Source organism: Bos taurus, chromosome 2 (genome assembly GCF_002263795.3).
Source record: "Bos taurus isolate L1 Dominette 01449 registration number 42190680 breed Hereford chromosome 2, ARS-UCD2.0, whole genome shotgun sequence".
Classification (NCBI taxonomy): domain Eukaryota; kingdom Metazoa; phylum Chordata; class Mammalia; order Artiodactyla; family Bovidae; genus Bos; species Bos taurus.
This window is the reverse complement of record NC_037329.1, coordinates 121,952,926-121,978,576: the sequence shown is the minus strand read 5'-3', so window position 1 is coordinate 121,978,576 and position 25,651 is coordinate 121,952,926. Positions and strand designations below refer to the sequence as shown.

At 58.9% G+C, this 25,651-nt stretch overlaps 1 protein-coding gene across 10 annotated transcripts in view; it reads right to left on the bottom strand.

Moving 5' to 3' along the window:
• ADGRB2 (adhesion G protein-coupled receptor B2) overlaps positions 1-25,440 on the bottom strand; it is a 36,893-nt gene extending 11,453 nt beyond the window's left edge. For 2 of the 10 annotated variants that reach the window (XM_059879445.1, XM_059879446.1), the window contains exons 1-15: positions 25,276-25,440; positions 17,589-18,414; positions 6,033-6,116; positions 5,612-5,776; positions 4,261-4,425; positions 3,498-3,662; positions 3,248-3,415; positions 3,072-3,173; positions 2,791-2,897; positions 1,825-2,019; positions 1,580-1,648; positions 1,394-1,502; positions 741-1,071; positions 256-361; positions 25-68 (exon numbers count right to left, since the gene is read on the bottom strand). In XM_059879445.1, the coding sequence (XP_059735428.1) occupies positions 25-68; positions 256-361; positions 741-1,071; positions 1,394-1,502; positions 1,580-1,648; positions 1,825-2,019; positions 2,791-2,897; positions 3,072-3,173; positions 3,248-3,415; positions 3,498-3,662; positions 4,261-4,425; positions 5,612-5,776; positions 6,033-6,116; positions 17,589-18,399 (2,621 nt within the window). In that variant the 5' untranslated portion in view covers positions 18,400-18,414; positions 25,276-25,440. Of the gene's footprint in view, positions 1-24; positions 69-255; positions 362-740; positions 1,072-1,393; positions 1,503-1,579; positions 1,649-1,824; positions 2,020-2,790; positions 2,898-3,071; positions 3,174-3,247; positions 3,416-3,497; positions 3,663-4,260; positions 4,426-5,611; positions 5,777-6,032; positions 6,117-17,588; positions 18,415-25,275 lie in introns of those variants that run through there. The other 8 variants (XM_024982268.2, XM_024982281.2, XM_010802505.4 and 5 more) reach the window with 7 other exon arrangements.
• Between the last annotated feature and the right edge of the window lie 211 nt (positions 25,441-25,651).

The window sequence follows — 25,651 nt, the reverse complement described above, 5'->3', positions numbered from 1 at the left end:
GCACTGAGCCCTGGCCCAACTCACGCTCTGGAGTAGTCCCAGCTGGCACAATGGGGATCTGTGGTGCCCTGGGGAGCAGAGGAACTGGGTCCAGTGTGGGGTGAGGTGCTCACCACCCCAACCACCACCCATCCTGCAGGGCAGGGCCCCACCGGTCAGAGGTTCAGCCCACGGTCAAGGGGACACCACCTCCCCATCAGACAGGCCTGCCCTTCCTGCATTACCCCAGGGTCCCCTGCCCAGGCCCCTACTCACATTGATGATGTAGGAAAGCTCCACTGTGATGAGGGGCTCAGCTAGTGGCTGGGTGGGAGGCCTTACGGTCACTGTCATCACTCTGGATGTGACAGCCAGCGGGGGCCTGGGGGACAGATGCTGAGGTCAGCTCCTGCCAGCAGGTATCCACACCTAGCTGGGAACCTGGAAGGTGCTTTGGACCAAAGGCAGGAGGCTACCATGGGGCCAAGGCTAGAGGAAGGCCTAGGGTTCAGTGGGGCCTAGGACTTTGAGTGAGGTCTAGAACCCGGTCCCACACCCCCTGGACCCCTCTGCAGCCTCTGGGAGCTGCAATGGACATCTCTGAGAAGCACCTGTGTCCCCAGCCAGGAAAAAGGTCCAAGAGGCTGCGGGAGGTTCCGGACGGATCCCCTGTGGCCATCGCAGGCTCAGCCCTCCTTCCTTACCTGGGCCTGCCAGGATCTACAGCAGACCCATCCACGTCCCTCCTCCCAGGGACTCACCTGGGTGGTGGCAGGATGAGGCCCAGGGTGCGGTAGAGCACAGCACCAATCACAAAGTAGGAGGAGGAATCCTCAGGGTCTGCCGGCAGGAGGCGCTGGTGGGAGTGGCCGGGGCCAGGGGGCACGGTTCCGGGGCCTCTCCCTCTGCCCAGGCTGCCCGCTGCCCCAGATGCGGCCGGCTTCCCTGGGGAGGAGAGGCTGAGCACCTCCTTGGGTAGGAAGAGGCGGTCCTCTGAGTACCGCACCCAGTCCTTCATGCCCCGGCGGCCCCGCATGGGGAACGTGATGTCGCTGGAAACAGCGGAGACAGGCTCTCGCTGAATGCTGATCACTGCCATGGACCGAGAGAGATAAGAGACGGAGAGAACCATCATGGGGAAGAGACAGACGTGGGGGAGACAGAGCAGGAAGGCAGATGGAGACGTCAAGGTTGGTACAGACACAGAGGTGGGGCGGACACATAGAGAAACAACAAAGAAATGGGGGAATGGGAAGAAAATATGGAGACAAAAAATTAAGGAGTTAAATGAGGGAAGACAGGACCGGAGAACAGGAGAGTAAAACAGGAAGAGCCCTCGGAAACCATCCCCTCCCCTATGGCATCCTGCATTTGGCCCCGTCCAGCAGCCCCTCCCCGGCCTGCCTCTTTGTACCCAGGTTATCTGTGACAATCAGAGAGCTCTGGAAGGCCTTGAGAGCATCGCCCACCAGGTGAATGAAGTCTTCCACCACCCGGAGCAGGTGCACAGAGCCTGGGGACACCTGGGGACAGAAAGGGTGTAAGGGGCCGAGGTGGGAGTGAGCCACGGGGGAAGAAGCCTGGTAGCCCAGCCCCTCACCTGCTGAGCGTCATCCCACTTGTCCTTGTTCTCTGCATCTACCATGAAGCTCACCACCTGGAAGAAGCGCTGGGGAGACAGCAGTGGGGGTCAGGAGGTCACCACCCCAGGGACAGTAGCTTCCCCGCCACAGCCACACCTGCCACACCCCCTGCAGACTCAGCTACAGGGGCTTGGCCTCCCCCACTTCCAAAAGAGGGCTTCTGAACCTTCAGCCCCCCTTCCTCTTGACAGAGCAGTGATACCTGCACGTCATCAGCCGAGGGCACGTAGGTGGCTCTCTTGAAGGTGTCGGTGACGTTCCTCAGAATGTCCACGGAGAAAAGCAGGTCCCCGCTGTAGTAAGTGCGCCGGGCCAGGAGCTCCTGCAGGCTGCGCACCACCTGAGACATGCCCTCGCCCGCCAGCATGCGCTGCCCCTTGGCCAGGTGCTCCCGAAGCTGCAGGTGACAGGGAACCACTGTAACAGAAGCGTCAAGAGCCGGGACCAGCCCCTGGCCCGTCCCGCTCCAGTTCAGCCACCATGCGCATCCAGAGGGAGAAGGTCAGATAGAGATGCTCAAAGGAACTGCGGGGAGAGAGAATCTAAGGAAGAGACGTACAGAGAGAGAGTATCCCTAGAGACACTTAAAAAAAGACTGAAATAGAAGCAGCAAGAGAAGGAAGGAGCTCAGATGCACATATAAAAGATGATAAACACAGTCCAGGGACCTCCCCAGTGGAAAGGAGTCCACCCATGCTGAAGTGCGCTGTGCTCTCTCCCTTCTTAAACACAGGTTCCAAGCACAAACACAATACCAGTTCCAGTCAGACAAGTACACACAGGCCGTGTTCGCGAACACCATTTTTACCCCATGGGGAGCCCTGGGTTGGCACTGGGGACATAAAAATAATTTCAACTTTGTTCCTGTCCTCAAGGAGCTCACAGACTCACAGGACACGGACACTGTGATGAGCTCGCAACACCTAATGAGGGAGAAGCTCAGGGGGGCTGTAGGTGCAGAGACGTAGGCACTAGGGCTAAGGGAAGAGAGTCCGGTATTGAGGGATGAATAGGAGTTTGCCAGACAAGGACAGGCAGAGCTGGGCAGAAGTGGGCACGCATCTATAGCCCAAGGCACATGGGCATGAGCAAGAATCAAGCTCCCTCCACCTCCCACCAGAGCCTGGGATAGACCCTATGTCGCCCCAGCCCAGCAGGGTGCACTCACTGACAGATACAGGTAGCGGTACTCGTGGGAGATGCAGCGGGCAAAGCTGGGCAGCCCCCAGTAGGCCACACCCTGGGCACTGAGCAGACAGCGGCGGCTGGCAGACCCTGCAGGGGGACAGGACAGAGGGCTGGATGTGAGGGCTCAGCTCTCACCCACTTCATTCCACACCTCAGGATGGAGGCTCACAGAGGCCGGAGGCTTGGAAGGGAAAAGCAGGGATGGTGGATGTCAGCGGAGGGGGAGTGGGGGGCCTGCAGGGAGAGCCACCTGCCCCTGACCTGAGGCATTGGGGGGGCACTTGTTGTAGATGATCTCGCCAGCAGCCGCCTTCTTCCATGTCATCAGCATCACGTACTCGTCCCTGCACATCTCATGGAAGGCTGTGGGTACAGCAGCAGGGCTCAGCCAGGCCCAGGCACTTTCCCCCCAAGCCCCAGGGTCCGGTGGGCAATACCTGGACACCTCTTCTCGCTGCAGGGCTTCACCTCCTCGCCAGTGCCCTCGCAGGGGTAGCCCTGAGCGCCTGTGGCCTGGCACATGCGGAAACGGCGCTGCCAGCCTGTGTCACATGTCTTGGAACACAGGCTCCACGCATTCCATGGCCCCCACTTGCCATCTGTGGCTGCAGAGACGGGGGGCGTGAGTGGCCCCAGGTGCCCCCTGGTCCAGGGCCGCCACCTGCTGCCTCTGCACTGCACACTCACCCGGGCACTCAAGGTTGCCGCACTCCCGGGTGTCAGTGAGGGCCCCGGCACACGTGGCCCAGGCTGGGCCTGCCACGCTGCACTTCCGGCTGCGCTGCTGGGTCCCGTTGGCACAAGACGTGGAACATGGGCCCCAGGGACCCCATTCTAGCCACTGGCCTTCCACTGCATGGGGAGACACAAGCAGGGGGGGCTGTTGAGCAAGGGGTGTGGGGATGGGTTGGGATAAAGCCCTGCAGGGAGATGGCATTCAGATTTGAACGAGGCCAGACCCACTGGAGAGGGGTGGATGAAGGGGGGCTAGAGGGAGCTGGTGGTGCCTGGGCCTGGGCCTGCCTGCCACCAGCTCCAGGAACACAGGACCCTCTCCACTCGGCACTGAGGCACGCACACTCTCTTCTGGCTAGGGAAATGGGCCCTGGGCCACCTTCTGATCTTTGCCCACATATAAGCCCAGCTTTGGGTCCTCTCAGAGTCCAGCTGGCCATGAGCTCCAAACTGCTGTGAACAACAAGGCGTAGCTCAGGGGAAGGGGCACAGGCAAGCAGCCCCCTTGGATGGGGGTCTCTGGGTGCCAACTCCAAGTACGTGCTGGGCCAGGTCACTTTCCACACTGGCAGGTAGACTTTGCCAGTCTCCCCATGCTTGGTCAAAGTTCCTGGGGTCCCCCAGGGGCAGGGTACTGGACCTGACTTCCTCCCCTTTCCCGACCCCCCACCCTGGCTGGGCAATGCCCGCCTGGAAGCCCACGGGTGCTACTGACCCGGGCAGGCGGCCATACTGCAGAGCTTAGTCTGCAGCTCGGGACCCTCGCAGGCCTTGCCGCCGTGCTGGGGGGGCACGCAGGTCCGCATCCGGCTCCGGGACCCCCGCCCGCAGCTGCGGGAGCACAGGCTCCAGGACCCCCACTCCTCCCACACGCCGTGCACTGCAAGGAAGCATGTGGCCGGTGGCTGGGCGGCACCTTGGCCCCGCCCACTGCCATCCGCCCACCAATCAGGAGCTCCGGCGGCTCTGCCCCGGCTCCTCATTGGCTCTGTCCTGGGCCTCAGGACACTGCCCTTTGAGGGTGATTGTAGAAGACACAGACTTCTAGTCCCAACTCACACAGGCCACACTGCCTGTGGACACCCGACCTGGGAGACTAGAATCAACCCAGGAGGGGAGCCAGGGGGCACAGGAAAGCCCAGGAAAGGGCTCAAGATCTACCCCGCCTTACCCCATCCCTACCCCTCCCCACCCCAGACCCAGAGCGAGAATCCAACAAGGCTGGCAGGGGCAAGAGAATGCCCCTCCCGATCCCAAGCACGTGGACACACAAATAGACATGACCCTCCACATGGACACTGACACAAAGAGCTCACATCAGAACACAGCTTTGCCCCAGCCCTTTGCAAGCTCCTGCACACCCCCAGTTGCCAACACCCCTTTCCCCCGGGTAGCCCTACTCTAAGTTCCCAGCCAAGAGTCCATCTGGCCTAGGCACCACTTCACTCCCTCAGGCACAAGGGGCAGGACCCGCTAAAGCCGCCAGGCCCCTCAGGCGCATGCGCATTCCCAACAACTCCATGCTGAACCAAGGAAGGCTTCAGGGTCTAGAGGGGACTCCCTGGGGAGTAGGACAGGCAGTCAGAGGAGGGAGGGGATGGTCAGAGAAAGTTTCTTTTTCTTTTTATTTTTTAAAGTGGCATTTCTCCCAGATCTTGAAGGACAGGCTGAATTTTAATAGCCCAGGGGGAGGTGGAGGGGATAGGACGAGAATAAGCCAGTGCAGGGAGGTGGGAAAAGTGCAAGAGGTGCCAGTGTGGCCAGAGCACAGGGAACAGGGAGGACAGTAAGGGGAACAAGACACGCCTTGATTACCAGGATGCAGGTATCAGGGGAGTGACGTGCCCAGAACCAAGCCCGCTACTGCAGGCCCTGGTCTGATTCATCTGTGTCCCCAATGCCCTGGGTGGGGGCTGGGCACGGATGGTGGTGGGCTGGCAGGGGCAGACAGTCAACTTTGCTGAATGAAAGGAGGAGGCAACCAACCATCTTTGGAAGATGAACTTGCCCAAGTCCCAGGCAGGACCTGACCCTGCAGGCAGACCAGGCGGGGAGGATGGGCATACCTGGGCAGGTGGCTGAATTGTTGCAGGGCCGGGTCTCCCGCAGGGGCCCGCTGCACAGGGTCCCATAGGGGGAGGACACGCAGGAGCGGGTCCGCACCTGCAGGCCCTGCCCACACGTCAGGGAACACACGCTCCACGGGGACCACTCCTCAGCTGCCGGGTCGCCTACGAGAGAGGGACAGCGTCGGCGGCAGGGGGTATCTCCCAAGCACTGTCTCCTAGGAATCCTCTTACCCTGACCCCGGAGCGACAGGCTCTTCAAGAGGCGACCCCGCCCTGCCCCAACAGGCGTCACATGGCAGACAGACACGACTTGAGCGCCAGGACACAGACACAGACGGGCACACACCAAGCAGACATGCCACCAGACGCCACACAGTCGGGCCCCCGCCACAGAGGAAGGGAGGCGGGCCCGAGTTACCTGTCTGTGCCATGTACAGCCCAGGCTCATCTGCAGACCTTGGCCACTGGGTTTTCACCTTCGGTTCCTCTTCCGGCTCCTCACCTGGAACACGGAGGTGGTGGCAGGGGCTCAGCAGAGGCCAGCTCCGTCCTGCCAGAGTGGCACAGAGCGGGTCTGCTTGCCCTCAGCTGGAGGGTCTGGCACCAGCTGCAGGCGACGCTGAGAGAGCATCACGTCCTGCCCCCTGCCCCCCCACCACCACCATTTTACAGATAAGGAAGCTGAGGCTCAGAAGGCCACACCGGGTTCACACATAGCCTCACAACTCTCTGCCTCTTGCCTCAGCCAGACTAGGGGAGACTGCAGGGGAGTGGCCGCTCATATTAATGAGCTCTGGAAGGCTTCTCTGCCAAGTGCTGTCCTTACCTATCTCCTTAAACCCTCCTCGCCTGGGATGTAGCGACCATCGCCGCAGTTTAAAGATGAGAAAACTGAGGACCGGAGAGAAGGGAAGTGTCTCATCCAAGATGACACAGCTTGGTAAGCTGGAAGTCCAGCCTCTTGCCCCTGACCCGAAGGCGGACAAACAGCCAAGGTGAGCAGCCATGACCACCCCTCAGTCCTGCCTGTGGGACATGATTCCTGCCAAGTCAGGGGCTGGGCCTGGGGCCCAAGCAGCACTGGACTGTGACCTGGAGACACAGGTCAGAACGCTGCTCCTCCAAGACCTAAGGGCCTAGGGCAGGTGCCTCCATCCAGCAGACCCGACGCCCCACCGCTCTGTGGCCAGAGAGCAGCGGGCGCTCTGGGGTCTGCGGCTGCTCTCCGGCCCCGCCTCACTGGGCTCTGGGTTGCCCTGATTTATGTGTCTGGTCTAGGCCTGGGAAGCACCGCCAACCCTGGAGGAGAGGCTGGGAGCTCCCTTTCTCCAAAGCCAGGCCCTCCTGCTCAGACATGAGCTCATCAGGCCCCCTCCCTCAGGCTGGGTAGCGGGCATGCGGCAGACATGAATACAGGGGAGAAAGACCCAGCCCATGTAGAGGCTGCTGGGGCAGGTGGGACCCAAACATAATTCTGGGACAGGACTCAGCCCACGCCGTCCCCAAACTAGAAGGTACTCCTCTCCCCCACCCCCAGGCCCTCTCCTATTTCTGAACACCAGGTCAGCACAGCACAGGCACTCCATGTTGGAAGGAATTCACGAAGGTTGTATACTCTTCCTGCCCTCTGCCGCCAAGCCTAAGAGAAAGCTCTTCCTGACCAGGTATGAAAGTGGCCACTCTGAGCAAACCTGCAGGTCCAAGGAGCCCTCAGCTGCCACTCAGCCCAGCCTCTGGTCTCATCCACTCCTGGACCCTTCCCTCCGATTCAGCCACCAGGCCTAGCAACTGATCTTCCTCATCCTTCAAACTTCTCCACCATCTCAGAAACCTGTGGGCCCTCTGTCCCCAGGACAGCTTCAGAGTCAGGCAACTCTGGTCCTACCTTGGGTGTGGACACTGACCAGCTGCATGACCTTGGGCAAGTGTCTTTGGCTCTCTGATCTTGTTTTTTGACTTCTGGAGAACAATATTCAGTATACCCCCTACCTCGAGGGCTGAATTGAGGACTTCCCGACCGGAGGCCATGAAGCCCTCGGCACCCTGCTTGGACGTGGAGAATCCTCAGAAGGCACTACTATCTGGCTTATTTTCACCATCTCCCCTCACCAACCCCTCAGCCCCCTGGGCATCCTCCCTTTGAACAGCATCTGCCATCCCTCCTGGCCTCGCTTTGGGTCCTGTCTCTGTCGAGGCCACCGTGAAGATGCTGGAGCCATGTCTGGCAAGTTCTTGAATCCCCTCATCCAGCCCTTCCACCACACCTGCTCAGCCATTCCCAGGCCCTGAAGCCTGTGACAAACCGCCTTCTCCACGCCCACCCCCAGGCTGCTGAAGAAATCCACAGTTGTGCCAACTGGCACCACGACAGATTCAGGGCCGCACATCCACTGGGCATGCGGGGCTCCCTGCCTCCCCTGTCTCCCACCTCGGCAGCTGTGCCAGACCTCGACCTCTCTCCTCAAGCCCACCTCCGCCTACTCCCTCTCTGCAACAAGCTGCTTTATGAGAAACTGCAGAAACTTTGACATGGAAGCCCCCCAACCAACACACGCACATCCTGACTTCTTACCATCCCCCTCCAACTCCCAACTTTCCTGCAGTCCTTGTCCTCTCAGAGGCCAGCCCCCCATCCCCGTGCTGCCTCTCATTCCTCCCGCCTGCCTTCTCTCTCATCAGCATCTCGTCAGCATTCTCCTCGTGGCAGCCAGGGAGCAGATCTATGCCCCTTCCGTTCTGAGGGCAGCCCTCCTTTGACCCTCCAGCCTTCTCTGGCTACTGCCCTCCGCTTCTTATCACCATCAGTGAGTGATCTGCAACTGGCACTCCAGTTTCTCACCTGCCACGCGCATCCTGCCTCAAATGTCACCTTAAATCTGCTGCAATCTGACTTTGGACCACATCCTTCTGCTGAAACTGTTCTTGACAGAGTCATCAGCACCCTCCTTGTTGCTAAATCCTATGGACACTTTGCAGGCCTCATCTCACGTGACTCCTCGGCAACATTTGGCCCCGCAGACTCTCCAGCTGTGAAACACTCCCTCCCCGACTCATCCGGCTTTCTCCTCACCCTGCCCTGCCTCCTTGACCGGGTTGGTCTTCCTGCTGCTTCCCACATCAGGAGTCCATACTTTGTCCTGTTTCCCTGCTCCCCCAGGCTTCAATAACCCCCTCAAGATGGCTGCTCCCACATCACTGTCTCCCCGAAGACAGAGTGAAGCCTTCTGTGCGTCACTCCTGTATAGCTTCCTGCCTCCTGAACAGGTCCCCTGACGGGGGGCCCCCAAACTCAATATGTCCAAAATAAGATCATCATGTCCTCTCAAACCTGTTTGTTTCCCATCTTCTTCAACTGGAAAACTCCTACTTGACCTTCAAAACCCAGCTCAAATGACCTCCTGTTTTTGAAGTCATATTCCTCGCTCCCCTAGCAGATGGCTGCCCCATCTTATACATGAGCTGTCATCACAGATGATTCCATCTGTTAACTGAATTTCCCCCGACCCATGAGTCCTTTGAAGGAAGGTTGGGTGAGCCATCTCCCTGACCACCAGTGAACATGAGCACAGAATCCAGCCCAGAGAAACAGCAGTAAACACCAATGGACACACTGCTCCTAGATCCTCCCACCCCATGGGGGTCATTGGAAATGGTCATTTGTAATCTTGAGTATCAGCTCTGCCCTGCAGCCCACCACCAAGACCACCCCCCAGCCTGACATCCATTTGTTAATAATTATTCTGGAAATGCCATTTGACCAGTTGTGAACCCAGCTGAGAGTCCTCTCATCCATCTTGAGTATCAACTCTGCCCTGCAGCCCACCACCAAGACCACCCCCAAGCCTGACATCCATTTGTTAATAAATATTCTGGAAATGCCATTTGACCGGTTGTGAACCCAGCTGAGAGTCCTCTCATCCAGCTTATTTTTAGCGCCTTGGCCATTACTGTTGCGCATGGCACCCCTCTCATCCCTGACCTGGCATCCACTAAGCCCATCAAATGTAGCCACGTGATAGACCAGCCTGCCTTACTTGTCAGGGGCTCACACTGCTTCCTGTGGCGCCTGCGTCCTCTACTAACCACTTACCGCCCATTTGCTGGCCAGCTTCACCATATAACCAGAGGTGGTGTCGGTGGTTCTAGAATCCACCCCATTTGAAAATCAGAACATGTCCCAGGTCCAGCTCTTGAGCCCCTCTTCTAGCCTCCTGGGTTGGGCCAGAGAGGGTAAGTGACAAGCCTAAGGCCACAGAGCGGGGCCTGCACTGACTGCCCTCCCCTCCCCATCCTACCGCAGCCCCCTCTGAAGAAAGCCAGTTCTCCCTGCCAGGAAAGAAGGCAGATAAGACCAGGGGTGTCAGCCACTGAGACACACGTTTATTATACATATGCCACGTGCAGGTCCCAGCTGGCTCCGGGCCCAGGGTAGGGCAGGGTGTGAGAGGACCCGGGGCCAAGAGGACACAGAGCAGTCCAGGGAGGGGTGTGAGCACCCCCAAACTGTGAGTGCCATGAGCTGACTGGACCAGGGGCTAGGGTGCCTCGCCCTACAACTGATCAGCTTTCCCACCCGACTGCCACCTGGGACCCGCCTCCCAGCTCAATCCTGAACAATCTCTTCACTGTCCTGTTTGGTTTTGAATAACTCGCAGTAGGTAATTCCCCCACTACTGCTATGTGCCAGTCACTGTGCTCTGCACCAGCTCATTTAATCCTCATTAGGGCGGGTTTGCCCATTTTACTAATGAGATACTAATGAGGCTCCAAGGTCTCATTCTGCAGAGGCCCGTGTGGGATTCGAACTCTGGCCTGCCTCATCCCACGGCCACGTTCCACTGAAATGGGCTGGCTCTGACAAAATACAGCTCAACTCAGGCCTCCCCAGAGACACCTTTCCTAATTCCCATGGGACCCCATTCACTCCCTCACCCCACCACTGCCTCCGTTCTCGTTTTTCCTACACCTCTTCCTAATCATTCCTTTGCTCATCGACCCATCCGTCCCCCAGGCGAGCCTGAGTCTCCTCCGTTCAGTTCAGTTCAGTTGCTCAGTCGTGTTCAACTCTTTGTGACCCCATGGACTGCAGCACACCAGGCCTCCCTGTCCATCACCAACTCCTGGAGCTTGCTCAAACTCATGTCCATTGAGTTGGTGATGCCATCCAACCATCTCATCCTCTGTCATCACTTTCTCCTTCTGCCTTCAATCTTTCCCAGCATCAGGGTCTTTTCCAATGAGTCAGTTCTTGGCATCAGGTGGCCAAAGTATTGGAGTTTCAGCTTCAGCATCAGTCTTTCCAATGAATATTCAGGACTGATCCCCTTTAGGATGGCCTGGTTGGATCTCCTCGCAGTCCAAGGGACTCTCAAGAGTCTTCTCCAACACCACAGATCAAAAGCATCAATTCTGAGTCTCCTCTGTGGCCTCCAAAGCAGTCCTCTGGAAGCCCAGCCACACACTCCCCTGCTGAGGAAACTTCAGTGCCTCGCACTGCTACAGCCACCACAAACCTCTGAGCCTGGCATGCTCTGCCCTGCTGACCTGTCAGGGCCTGCTTTCCCCTCCCTCCAGGGAGCCAAACTCACTGTGAGGCCAAGTGGGCCAGTGGGAAGGACACAGATTTGGGAGCCAGACAGATGCAGGTCTGATTCCCAAGCATGCCTAGTCTTGCTGTGTGCCCTTGGGCAAGTCGCCTCACTTCTCTGAATTTCCAACTGAACATAGAGATGACACTTCCTAATTCATTGTGAGAATTAAATGATGAGAGGTATGGGCCACCTGGAGCATAATAAGCTCTTAATGAAAAGGAGCTGCCACCCCCTTCTTGGTATCCCTTGAACATGCAAATGTGTTCCTCCCTCCACTCATCTGTTAATGGTGTTCCTACCTCTCGGAATGCCCTTCCTCTACCTCAATCTGTCAAAAGTTTCTAGATTCCAAATGCCACCTCCTCCAGGAAGCCTCCCTAGACTGACTACACAGAGGTTTGGGCGTGTAGGTCCCTTCTCCCCAGCTGTATCTGTGAGTATCCTGGGCTCCTCTCTCTCCTGGGCCCTAATGGAGGATCTCAATCTCCCTCAACCTTCTTGCACAAATGGCCCAGCTCTGAACTGCCAGACACAGGACAGGCATCCAGCAAGCACCAGATATTCCTGAGGGCTCCTCAACCCCAGCCACACAGGGCCACTCTAGTTTCACCCCAAGTACTGGCAGGCGGGGTAAGCACAGGTGCTCTGCCATCTGAGAAGGACTACACACACCTGCTGCTCCATGCTCCACAGACCCTGCCCCCCAAACTACACAGTGCAGCCCCCTCAGCCTCCTTTGTCATGAACGTGTTAAAAATAACCACGATAATCATCTCTTCCACAGGGAGACAGCAGTGTAATCTACAAAGCAGTCCTCCCTTCCCAGGGCTCTCTACATCCTCCCTGAGACTGGCCTTAGAGCCCCAAGAAGGCACCAACTGACCCCCTGAAACACAGTTCTGTCATGCCCCTCCATGGCTCCCCATCTCAGCAGTGTATCAGGATCTGGGGTTGGGGGGTGTGGGGGAAAGGCCAGGTCAGAGGATGGTGGCTCTTATAAATTCCAGGCTTTACCTCTGCAGTACAATGCAACTGGGTACATACACCCCACCAGAATCCCAGTTCCCCCTCCAACGACTTCCTCCCCAGGCTGTTGGCCTACCTGCCCAGCCTCCCGACAGAGCTAGCTGGGTCTCCGCCACATCCCCCACGTGGCCAGGAGCTCCCCGAGAGCAGGGACTACGTCTGACTCATCCCTCTTCCCCCACGCTGCCTAACTTCTCACTTCCTTAAGGCCCTCCACCAACAGGATGAGGTCCCAGTGTTTGGGGGCAGCAGTCAGAGCCTCGGTCCCCATCTCCCACCACTGGGGCTACCATCTAGTAAGGGCTGGTCTACTATAGCCCCCGGTCCCCTGTATGTTCACACACCATGCCCCAGCAAGGGCAGCTTCCTTTACCTTGAAAGCCCTTCCCCTTGCACGGGGCAATGACTTGGGGAGGCGCATAAACGTGCCACGAAATAACACTGGGCCCCTTTCCAGGCCTCCTTCCTGCAGAGTGATGATTTGCCAATCTGCTGGGGAGAGTCCAGTTTGGGCCTGCCGCCCTGATGGAAGTGACCGTACCCCTCCCCCCATTTATAACCTCGAAAATGTCCTGGTTTAGATGATAAATTATATGACCCATGTCACTTTTAATCCTTCCAAATGTATGAGAAAGAAGGTATCTGTGCACTCTGAGACATTACCACCATCCCCAGTATCTGATGGTTTCTTTTTCTAACAAATCAAGAGAAAGGATGAGTGTCAAGCTAGAATCTCTTATTTTCTTTGGTTATCTCCTATTTCAGATAAGTGATACTTCTTTTCCACTTTTACTATATTAAATTTAAAAAGCCATTTGATTTAAAGAAAAAAATTCACAGGCCAGTGAATTCCTATTCACTCCTCAAAACCCAACTCAGAATCACCTTCTTTAGACAGCCCTCCCACCCCTTTGTGGTTTAATTCTCCCTCTTCCTCCTCCCTTGACATCCAGCACCTATATTTATACCTATTGCACTAAGTTCTGACAACACACGCCTATTTATCAGGGGTTTACCATGCGCCAGGCACTGTGCTAAGCATTAACCCACATTCTCTTGCTTAATCCCCTGGTAGCTCAGACAGTAAAGTGTCTGCCTACAATGTGGGAGACCCGGGTTCAATCCCTGGGTCGGGAAGATTCCCTGGAGAAGAAAATGGCAACCTACTCCAGTATCCTTGCCTGGAAAATCCCATGGACGGAGGAGCCTGGTAGGCTGTAGTCAGTCCGTGGGGTCGCAAAGAGTCGGACACGACTGAGCGACTTCACTTCACTTTCACTCTTTAAAATAGCGCCACTCTCCCCAGTTTATAGGTGATGATACAGGGATGGGGAAACATGCCCGTGATCACACAGCTAGTCAGTGGTGGTGTCAGGGGTTGAACCTAAGGCTTGGCAACGTCAGCCGGTGGCCTGGACCACCACTGAACTAGTGGTCACTCTCCCCCACCAGAGGGCAGGTGTGTCCAGTCTACCTTGGATCTCATTCACTCAGAGCCACTCCAAGGCCTGGCACAAACTCCATACTGATGAAGACTCAAAGATGTGTGTGATGGATGGGCTGGGGCTCAGTCCCCTCTGAGATGTCTGGGGCGGGGGTGGGGGGCCTGAGTCCCACTCCCCATCCTACGAGGGAGCACACAGATTTCTAGCAGCAGAGATCTGGCTGGAAGGATTTTCCAGGAAATGTACCACGTGTGCTAGGCCTCCTCCCTACCCTCTCTGAGAGAGGCCCTGACTCCTCCATGTCTGCACCCCAAAAGGCAGATAGGGCCCCTCTTCCTGACACTAGACCAGGTTTGTCAAAGGAAGACAGCAGAGCCTGACTGTGGAGAAGAAAGCCAATCTAGGACTGGGTTAGGCAGGTGAGGGGCAGCTTCCTGGAGGAGACAGGGCTTGAGCTGTGCTTGGAAGGATGGGGCAAAGGATAACCCAGGGTAAAGGGCATTCCAGGTGAGGGAAACAGCCCAAGCAAAGGCAGAGAAGCCAGAAAGCAGAGGGTTCCAGGGCCAGTAGGAGCCTGGGTTGAAAGGGTGAGAGAACTAGAGAGAAAGCGGGTGGCAGCTGGATCAGGGGTGGGGCTGGAATGCCAGGCTGAGGAGCCTAGGCCATAACCGGGGCTGAATCAGGGAAGGGACACACACAGAGAACTGGGGGTCCTGAGGCTCCAGTGGGGCATGCCTTGTCCAAGTCACCCAGCAGCAGTGGCAGAGCAGGATCTGAACCCATTCTTGCCCACCCCAGGCCCAACACTCAGGGGACTTCAGGCTCACCTGGTGGTCGTGCCTCTGGAATGGAGCCCGGATGATAGGAACGGTCTGCCCGTAGCACCCGGCCAAGGGTGGGACAGTGCCCTTGGAGGGAGGCAGGGAGTGTGGCACAGGAGGGAAGGGGGTGCAAGGACACTTCCTCTCAGATGTCTCCTGGAGCAGCCACACCTCAAGTTGAGGATCAGTGGGCAGGAATTGCAGGTTGATACCCGGCTCCCGGAAGCTGGGCTCTGCAGCAGGTACCACCTCTACCCACTGTCTTCCAGCCCTGGCCTCAGCCAGCCTCCGTGCCCGTCCTCCGCGGAGCTCCTTCCTGCCTGCCTTCCCTTTCTTCCTCTCCCCCCCCACCCAACAGATTGCGGCAGCAAGATGGCACAAATTTATGGCTCAACTCACCAAAAATAACAAGAGATCTATCAAAGGCAGTTTGCGTGAAATTAACAGGCGTCTGTATCCTCTTGTCAAATGCACTCGGTTCTGAGGCGGGCCCAGCCATGCCACTCCCAGCCTCATCACTCTCCCAGTACCAACCCAGCTCCACCCTGCTCGGCCTTGCGTTGAAACTACCCGGGAGGCCCCAGAGAAAATGAGCACTGCTTGCCTTACCCCGGTGCCTGGCAGAGGGGCTGGGACGGGGATCTCACGCTTTCTGTTCACCACCATCCCACCGATCTTGTCCTCAAGCCAGCAGTCCTGTGTGTGCCAGCCAGTTCTCCTGCAGCTGGTCCAAGTGCCCTCCTGGCCCAGTGGGGAGGAGATGAGGGGAAGCACAGAGGGGAAGCCAAGGGTTTGGCCGAGGTGATGCCGCCACTGGGCACAGAGTGCTCCGGGTCCTGATGTTGCCACAGGGCAACTCAGATGCCCCCCGCCCCATGGAACAAACTGAATCAAGTGCCCATCATCTCTTGACCCAGAGAGGGTAAGCCCAAGGGAAGAGGTGGTGAAGAGGAACAATATCTTGCCTACCAAGGGAGAGGAAGGGGCTGTGCCAGCCCAGCTCTGGGCACCAGTGTGCCCTGTGAGTCCACTTAGAGCCGATGCCACATCACCACCCCTCCCCCATACAACTCCTTACGAGAGCCCTGCCTGCAGACCATCCCATGGAGCAGCCTGGCAACACGCCAAGCAGAGCAAGGGGCATGAGCTGGAAGCCCAGGGTTGCCTACTCAGAGAAGATACCAGGCTTCATGCCCAGAGACAACCAGCATCCAATCTCCACCCATCCTCAGTCCCAGAGGACCCTGCAGAGGCTCAGAGAATGGTGGGAACAATGGTGTCCTTCCCGTCACCGGCCCCCTCTGACCCCTAAAGACAGCCCAGCTACCAACCAACTCCTGCTTCCGGCTTCAGCCAAGCCCAGCTGGCTGCTTCTGGCTCTGTGCTCCACATGGCAGCCTGCCCGGATGGTGCCTGCCCAGGAGGGCAGAGCCTCTCTCCATCCACTGCGGACCACTGGGCCTATGGACCACAGGGAAAGCCAGACGAAAGAACCTGCCCTCTGCCGAGTACAATGAGGGAGCCCCCACATAGTGACAGGCAGTGGCGGCCAGGCAGGAGGAGCCATAAACCTCCTGATATACGCCTGGCGCTCTCCACTGATGTTCGACAAAGAAGCGAAATTCAATTTCTTCCTGCAGGCACTAAATCCCAGGCCAGCCTCCAGGGCCCGTAGCCTGCCCACGGACTGGCTGTCACTCCGATGGCTTCATCGACCACTGTGAGAGGCCAAGGTGGCCTAGGGGAGAGGCCAGAGCAAGGCCACTGGGCATTTGCCATGGATGGGCATGATGCCAGAAGTCTCAGGGGGGAGACTGAGAAGTGGCTCCCCCAGAGCCCTGGGAGAGGCCATTGTCATGATAAACCGTCTCTAATTAAACCAGGGCTATCTCCCATTTTACAGCCAAAAACACTGATGTAAGTAAAACAGTATCTACTCAATGTAACAAAGACGGCTCCCAACTTCCGGGCTCTGTCTCCAAAGCAGGTACTGAACAGTCCTACTCCAGTGCTCCCAGCAGCCCTCACACAAGACCCCTTGTTTCCCTGTCAATGCTCTCAACCTGATCCAGAAGGTCCCTTCTGACTTCAGTCTATGCATGAAGCCTCCTGATGGTTGGCCAGCACGTGTTACCCCAAATGGGGAAACTGAGGCCCAGAAAGGGGTGGGGGTGGGGGAACTCCCTGTTAGTACCAGAGCTAGGAACCACATCCCAAATCTGCCTCCCTCCCATCCCCACGTCCTGAGCCCCTGGCCAGTCCCTGACCCATTCAGCAGACACATAGGACCCAGCTGAGGGTTTCGGGGCCTTGAAGCTGCAGGAAGGAGGGTCGGCAGAAGGTGGCCATGGCTGCGGGAGCTGGGGTGGGAGGGGCAGCAGGCAGGACTCAAGGGCTCAGAGAGCTTTTGCCCACTCAGCAGGAAGCTCCAGCAGCTGGCGGCCTTGGTCCCAGAAGACGTGGGCCCAGAGGGGAAAGACAGAGGATGTTGGGAGCTGAGCCAGGTCAGCCCTCCAAGGCAGCCTCAAAGAAGCTAGGCCTCTTCACATTCTTCTGCTCCTTCCTCTGCCCTGACCCTGGGGCCACAAGCAAAACTCACTGACCCGTGTGGGCAGGAAGACATCCCTGCACCCTGCCTACTCCAGCCTCCAGGCAACCTTGTCGGCTTGCAGTGCCAAGGCCTGCTGCGGTCATTCCCAGCTTTGAGCCTTTGTACATGTTCCTCTCTCTGCCTGGAATGCCCTCACCACTGCTTTGGCTTGGCTTGTTTCCGCTTGTCCTTTTGATCTCTGCTCCTGTATCACTTCCTTCAGGAAGCCTTCCCTGACTGCCCAGCTAGGGTCTCCCCTCCCTGGGTTTGTCATGCTCCTTTGCTTGATCTGTGCCCCCATTCATCCACCCAGAATGCAAACTCTTCCAGAGGGAGGTCTGACCCCCACCCCAATCCACTTTGGTGACTCCCACACTTGGATAAGGCAGAACCCAGAGGGGACACTGGTGAACAACCACATGCACACCCCAGGATCTGCTGAGACGGGCATCATCAGTCCTCCAGACACCCCTGCCCCACCTGGGCCCTGCTCAGACTCACCATATCTCATCTCCGTGGTGAACAGATCATTGCTGCTCCCCGAGTGCAAATCAGCCTCGGCAGGTGGGGCGGGGCCCCCGGGCACCAGGGCATTGGACAGGGTGTGGGCAGCAGGCGGACCAGGAGGCGTGGTGGTGGCCGCGGGGCCGGCCCCCGCCTCACCGGGGCAGCTGCAGCCCGGCTGGGCGAAGCCACAGGCCCTGCCGGCCGCGCGGCTGCACTCCTCACTCCAGCGGCAGAGGACCCCGCAGGTGAACTGGCTGGAGTTGTTGTTGTTGATGAGCAAGACCTCGACGAAGCGGAAGGCCAGGGCCGCGGGCGCCAGCAGGCGCGGGGCCTCGGAGGGCTCGGCCGACAGGCACAGCTGCACGAAGTTCTTGTCGAAGTGCAGGAAGGTGAAGGGGCCAGAGCCACCACAGAGCTCCAACCCCGCGGCTTCCTCCTCCTCCTTCTCCTCCTCCTCGGGCCGCCCCAGCTCCGACCCCGCCTGGGCCTCTGCCTCCTCGGGGCTGGGCCGCAGGCAGGTGAAGTTGACCAGGTAGTGGTCCAGCGGCAGCAGGCGAGGGGCGAAGTGGGTACACACCTGCTCCTGGCGGTTGAAGCGCAGGTAGAGGGAGTACTTGGTAGGGTCTGGGTTCTCCAAGGTCCAGGAGCAGCCCGAGGCGATGGTAGGAAAGAGGTCCTGCAGTGAGAAGGCCCCGTAAAGCACGCCTGAGGCCAGGGCGGAGCAGGCGCTGGGGGCGGGGTCGAAGGCGGCGGCCAGGCGCAGGGACAGAATCACAGATAGTAAGAGGGGACAGGCTGGGGTCATCCTATGTCCCTTGCCCTGTGGAGAGAGACAGTGGTCAGTGGCCCCGAGCACAGCCAGCATGGGCTCTGACTCCCCTGTGGCCCGCTGCAGGTTGTAGCCTCGTGGCGAAGACTAGGTTCTTTTAAGTCACCCAGGTCCACCTGTGTGATCTTAAGAACAGACTTGACTTCTCTTAAGTCACCCAGGTCCACCTGTGTGATCTTAAGCCAACAGACTTGACCTCTCTGAGCCCCAGTTCCCTGACTTCTTAAACAGAGGCATGCAGGAGAGGGTCTGGAATCTCATACGTCCCTAAGAAACATTAGTTGTGACTATGACTATACCGTTCCTCCATCAGTCCCATCCGCCGCCAGCATCTCAGCTGATGTTTAGATCCAGCCCCAGCCCTAGCCCCACCACCCAGCTTGTATTATTCTCCAGCACAGCGCTGCTCAGAGTCGCAATGTGTCGTGATCGGCTGTGAGGCGTGTCACACACAATCCCGCAGTAATTGTCAAAGTAGCAATGTTTGACAACGATTTGCTTTTTTATAAATCAGAGCAAATCAAGGTTATTCTCGGAACAATGTCATTCTCACTCACTCTGCTTTACTGAGTGGGAGAGAAAGAGGAGGAGTTACCGCCCCTATGCCAGGGACTGAGCACCGCCTGAGCCGTGCCCATGGGAGGGCATCGCAGGCATGAAAAGTCATGACTACCGCTGTGTGAACTTCCTGCTGGAAACCAGGGGGAGAGGCATCTGCAAAATGGGTACATTGTTCCCCTCTAACTCCTCTTCCCCTCCAAGGGGTGATCCTCCAAGGCCTGGCTCCTGGCCTGCTAGGGCCTGGCCCAGGGAGGCCACTGAGCCGTCTCCCTGCTCTTAGCTGCCACAGCCCTTTCCTGAAAGTCTGAGTCATCCAGTTGAGACCACTGTCCCCTGCTGTCTCCCTAGGGCTAGCTCACTCATCTCATGAGCCTTGAAGCTCGAGGAGGGGAGACCAGAGTTCGTTGATTTCCACCTCCCCACAAAGCACTAAGCTGAGCTCCCAGCAGCTGTGAATGGACTCTGGGCACTGGAGGGTAACTAGGACCCGAGTTGACGGACACACAAAGCAGTCACCCCCTTGTGGACAAGGGATGTGGGGGCGCTGCAGGTGTGCCCACGGCCTCCATCCTAGCTGTCCGGATGGCAGAGAGCTGCGCCTGGGCTGCCTGAGACCCACTTCCAGCCCTGCCCCCAAAAGGGATCCACACTGCCTCCCTCCTCCATGCCCGAAGCATAGCTCACAGAACTGGATGGGCCCCTAGAGTCTGGTTGTTCCACATTAGAGGAGAAAAGATGAGGCTCCGAGAGGTGAGGCAGTGTGCTCAAGATCACCCCCAAAGAAGCCAGGCTGAGATTGGAGTCCAGGAACTGAGGCCCCAGCCCAGTTTCTCCTACATCCACCCATAGCCTCCTGCTCTGTCCCCTTCCCTGCTACTCAGGCTTCAGGCCCAAGCTCTACACAAACCTAGGATAACTCACAGGGTGTGGCTAGGTTGTCCCAGGACACAGATGCTCCCCCAGGGAGCTGTGGCTGTTCAGGGGTCTAAATAGTGGCCAGAGGTGGTGAGGGGGTGGGGGACTATGGACAGGAATTAGAACCCCAGAACTCCAAACCCTGTGCAGCCTCCAGGGAATGCCTTAATGCCCCAGATCCCATGTGCTGCCACTCTGAGCCAGACCCCAGGCCCCGACCACAGACACACACTTGCCCATCCTGGGCCACAGACGGGAGGGGAAGCAGGTTCCAGGCAGGAGCATTGATTGGGGAGGAACCGCCCCAACCCTCCTCCAAAGACCCCCCTGGAGTTACTCAGCAGAAGCCAGGATAGGCTGTGCCTCTACTCCCCCTGCCCCCAGAGCTAGAAAAGGGACCAGGCCCCTGGCCTTCTCGCTCCACATCATGCCTGTCCCAAACCAACCGTCCAGCCCAGCCAGCCTGCTGCGGCACCAGGCCCCGGCAAAAGCCAGCGGCTGACGGTGAGTGACATACAATCCCCCCGCTGCCCCCAATTATTTTTAAGCAGGCTGCAAAATTCAGGCCATGGCTGCTGTTCAGTAGAGGGGAGGAGGGGGCTCATTATAACTGGCCTTGTCTCCCCCACTGAGAGCAGATCAGGGAATCTCCACGCACAAACTCACCAATACCCCTGTGCCCTGCAGACATGCACACAAAAGCATGGATGCACAGACACATGTCTAGCCAGGCATTCTGCATGTGAAAAGATAACACATGCACAGAAATCAGCGTAAACCCCAGATGAGTGAACTCAATGCACACGAAGTGTACACACTCACATGTACAAGGCTGTCGAGAGCCAGACACTCATACACATGCATAGAGATGCAAATGTACTCTCTACTGTGAACACACACACAGGTGTTTGGTTCTTTGAAGCTCAGCCTATGACAGCTAAGTAGCACGCAGGATCTGACCTGCTGCTCCTTCCTTGGTGTTCCTGAAACAGCGGCTCAGGCCTCCAGTCCCACCTCCTGAGACTCCCAGGCTCCTGCAGACTCCGTAAGCTCCAACTTGCCCAAAAGCACTAAGTCTCTTATCCTTCAGAGCCACAGCCTGGCTTCTCCAGAACTGAGCCACCTCTAAACCCTGCCCAAGTCCCCTACTCCAGTCAGTCTCCTTCAGACACCTCCCCTCACATCAATTCTGGCATTTCACCCTGGGTGTGTACCACTCCTGTTGTTCCTGCAGTGACGTAAGACCTTTTAGGGGTCCCTCTCGATATCACTCCTTACCCACAAAACAAGGCCAGGAGCCCAATTCTAAGCTGGGTCAGAGACTGCCTCCCCTGGGAAGGGACCTAGAAGGACCCCTGCCTCACAGGCAGCTCAGATGGTCACCAGCTGTGAGTAGCCTCCCTGAGCCTCAGTTTCTCCCTCTGTGGAGCAGAGACCCAATCCCTGCCCTGGGGTTCCCAACTTGGAGCCAGTCTGTGGGGGAGACCCTTCACACCACCTTTTCCCCTTTATCCCCCTTCTCAGAACCTCAGTCTCTCCTCTTTCCTGCTGAGAGTAGGGTTGCTGCCTCTGAAGGCTCTTTGGGTTAAACCTTAAGGTAGCTTTGCCACCTGCAAGTCCAGGAAGACCACCAAACCTTCCATGCACAGAGGCGGACAGGAGGGGTATGAAGGTCAGCTCTGAGGAAGAACTTCCCGGGTCCGGAGGCTGACGGAGGGGATAATCTGAAGGCCACCTCCCTCAAGACCTCTCTGGGCTGAGAGGGGGTGAGGAGCTGGTTGGAGTCATCTCAGTTTCAGGGACCCCCTCCTCCAGCCACAGGCTCCCTTCACCAGCGTGCCCCTCTGCCGCCCTCAAACGTGAGAATCCCACCCTCTCTCCAAGCACACTCAGGCTCGCTTCCTCCCTGACCCCACAGGCCTGGGCATCCCTTCTGCACCAGTGAAGGAATCCGAGGCTTTTCCAGCAGCTGGAAGGACCAAGACCAGACTGGAGCGGGAGGGGGCATGGGGGGTAGCGCGGCGGGGAGGGGCACCTCAGGGCAAAGAGCTGGGTCTCTGGGATCCCTGGGGTCGACCCCTAACCTCCCGATGGCTGGAAGCAGGGGCTCTGGGTGGTGGGAGCCAGCTGCCCCGGGCCGCGGGAGGGGGAGGGGCGGCGGGTGAGGGAGGGGGCGCATCCGCGCGCACATCCGTCGCGTTTATCCACCTGGCAGCTCCAATTCGCAAGCCCGTCACTCACCCTCCACCTCCCCGGCGCTCACTGCGCGGCCGAGCCCAGGCCGACACGCGGGCGGCGACCCCCACGCAGCGCCTAGAGGTTCCCCGTCCTGGCCCCGGCCGGGGCCTGGGTCTTCAAGGACCCCTCTCGCGGAGCTCTGGTACCCGGAAGGGCACACACCCTCCAACCAGCCTCGAGAGCCGACGGTCCAGACCCAGGGGAGGGGCGACCCTCCCCAGTGCCGCCCCTCCCTCTTCGGCGGGCAGAGTGTCTGAGGACTCGGGGGCTCCAGGGCCCTCCCGCACACCGCTAGGATGAGGTCCCCTAGCCCCCCGGGCGGGGGGATGGCGGTGCCATGCAGGCGGCGGGGGAGGGGTCGGTGACTCAGCCGCCCTCCGCCCGTCTCCCGGAACTTTGCAGCAGCTGGAGCCGCCGTTGCTACAGGAACCGAAAGCTTTTGTTCCCCAATGTCAGGGTTGCCCGGGCAGGCGGGAGTCTAGGACTCCCCGGTGGGCCCCAGACCCAGCCACGCTGCCCAGAGGGCTTCCGGCCCAGCAGAACGTCATGGGTTCGAGCCTTCTCTCTCCCCATTGCCCGCCAAAGCCAGGTCTCTTCCAGATCTTGGGGGCCCTCTAGCCAAGTTGCCCCCTAACTCTGACCTGGAACACTAACTGCCCTGGAAAGTTCCCGATTTCAATCTCTCCTCCCTCGGGGGCGGGGGGGAGGTAGTGGCTCTTCTGTGCCCCCATTTGCTCCTCTGGGACTGATTCTCCACGTGGGCCCCCACTAAGAGGCAGCCTACCTTGGGGGACCTTGGCTGGGGTTCCTCCACCTCCCCAGCCTCTGCACTTGAGCCAGTATTTCAGAGGCCTTGACTTTTCACCGATGCCCCTCTGATCACACAGGAGTCTAGCAGGGATGTTGAAGGATGGGTAAGGAGTAGGGGAGACTAATGGTCACTGGCTCCCTGGACCCATCATGATGGGCCCTGGAGCTGTTTTCTGGCTTTATTATCCTGGAGGCTGGAACAGTGTCACAGAACTTGTCCTGCCTTTCTCCTATGGGATTAGGAGTGGTGTGGAGTGGAGAGGGGCTTGACCTTGGCCTTGAAGAGGAAATAGCCTAACATGCCTGTCATTGTCAAGCATTGTTAGGTGCTAGACTCTCTATACACATCTACCTAATACCATTAGATACCATTAGATATATGAGGCAGTTATCACTGACCCATTTTATGGAGGACCAACTGAGACTCAAAAAGGTTATATAGCTTGCCCAGGTCACACAGTTTTGAACCCAGGTCACCCAACCAAAAGCTGAGTTACTAACTACTTACTCAGCTCCATTTCCTGGAGGTTGGGAGAGAGAGAAGAGGGCAGGGACTAGCTGGGACCTAACTGTGGGTTAGAGAAATGCCTGCCACACACACCCACCCCAGACTGGACCTAGCTCCTGAAGAGTGATGGGGGAGGGGGGAAGAAAAGGTGAGGGGAAGGCAGACAAGGGAAGAAGAGGGGAGAAATCTGTCAGTCTTAGTCCAGGGAAGACCCTCCCTCAAGCCTCACCCCCCCCAACTAGGGCACACCCTGCAGGGTCCACACTGACCCTCACCCCTGTGGCAGCTCCAGAGATGCTCCCTAGGTCCCCTTTCTGACCCAGGCAAGGCCAAGTGGATTCCCCCCACTGCCCCACTACTTCAGGCCCAAGACAAGAGCCCACCTTTGCCCCCACCCCCACCTAGTGGGTCCTGCCATGGGGTAGAGAGACAGAGGCTCCCCGGGGACACCTGCCCAAGCCCAAACAATCCCAACCAGACCACCTCAAATCCAGGGGCCAGTCCTGCTAGTCTGTACCTGGGGGCTCACAGGGCTCCTGGGATAAGCCCTCCTGCCCACCCCACACCCCATCCCCAGAGCATATGGCCAGACAACCAGGACTGTTCCCGCACTGCTAGCACGAGGGGGCACCCGGCCTCGCCCACCAACCTCCTCTCCTCAGGGACTTCCCAGTGCCGTCCCGCAGCCACCGCTGATGCTCGGGCTGCGGAAACCTAGGGTTGCCCGCGGGAGGAAAAGGGGCGGCGGGTCCAGGACTGCGGGCAGGGGGCGCCAGAGGACGCCCAGGGGCCTGGCCGGCAGCTGGCGAGGCGGGCAGGCGGGCAGCATCTCTTGGCCCGGGAGCCCCTCCCCCCGCGGGCACCAGACCCTTCGCCCGCTCCGCACTGGCCGTGGCGCGGAGGACTTCCCTCGGACCCAGCTGACTGCGGGAGTGGCCGCCAACTTCAGAGCCTACAACCCGCACCTCCCCCCCGCATCGTGCCAGCCCCCGGGGCTGCGGGAGGGTGCGTTTGGTGCCCAGCTCTATGCCCTGGGGGTGGAAAGAGAGGAATGGGGGATGGACAGAGAGACTCTGACCAAAGATGGACAAGGGAGGCAGAGATGCGGGGCCAGTCGAGATCCCAGGCTGGAGAGGAGGGGGCTCGGAGTAGACATGGGGGACATGGCCCCAAGTCCAGGCTGAGGGGGAGGGGACTTGCAGCAGAGATTGGTGAGGGATAGTGGGACGCCCGGGCAGATCTGGGGGAGGGGGCAATCAGGGCAGAAATAAGAGGGGGAAGCATGGTCGGGTTACCGGCGCGGGGAAAGGCACTAACTCTGGGCAGACATGGACGGGGACAGGAAGGACTCTGTGCAGAGATGAAGCGGAGGGGAGGAGTAGGCTTCAGCCCCAGACGAGGAGGGGGGGATTAACGGGGGAGACACACTCGAGTTGCAGGTTGGAGAGACGGATTCTATTCAAGGGTGGGGGCGCAACCCCGGATCCAGGCTCAGATCGGGAAAAGACTCGAGGCAACGATGGGGATAGGTCTGGGTCAGAGCTGGGGGACGAGGGCGAGGGGCTTTGGCAGAGATGGGTAAGGAGGAGGGGGACAGAAAAGGGACTCACCAGAGATGAAGGGGACCTCGGCCCCAGGCTTGTAAGTTCCCAAACAGATGCGAGTGGGTAAATAGATGCTGAACGAACTCAGTTGGGGCGGGGGAGAATTCAGCAGAGGTGGGTTGGGGGAGCGCCCCTAGTCCGGGCCGGTGAGGAAATCGGGACCGCGCCGGGAGGGCTCGGTGCGGGCCCGGTCGCGGTCTGGGGCCGAGCACTCACCTGGGCGCCGTCAGCAGCAGGAGCGGGGGCCGGCGCTGGAGGAGGCGGCCACGGGGCGCAAGTTTGCCATCCCTAAGGCGGGGGCTTGGCCGGGCGCGGGGCAGCTAGCTGCAGCCGCGCGGAGGGCCGAGGCTCCCGCTCCGCGGAGCGGCGGGTGCAGAAAAGGCGCCGCGGAGCCGCGCGGGGCGGGCGGGCGCCGGGCCGGGCGCGGGCTCCTGCCGCCGCCTCCTCGCCACGCCGCCCCCCACCCCCCGGCTCCCCGCTCCCCCGCCCTGAGCACCGCCCGCGCCGCGCGCCGCCTCCTATTCGCGGGCGGCGGCCGCAGCCCAGGGCTCTAGAAACCGGCGCCGCATCCTCCTCGGTCTCCGAGCGCCGC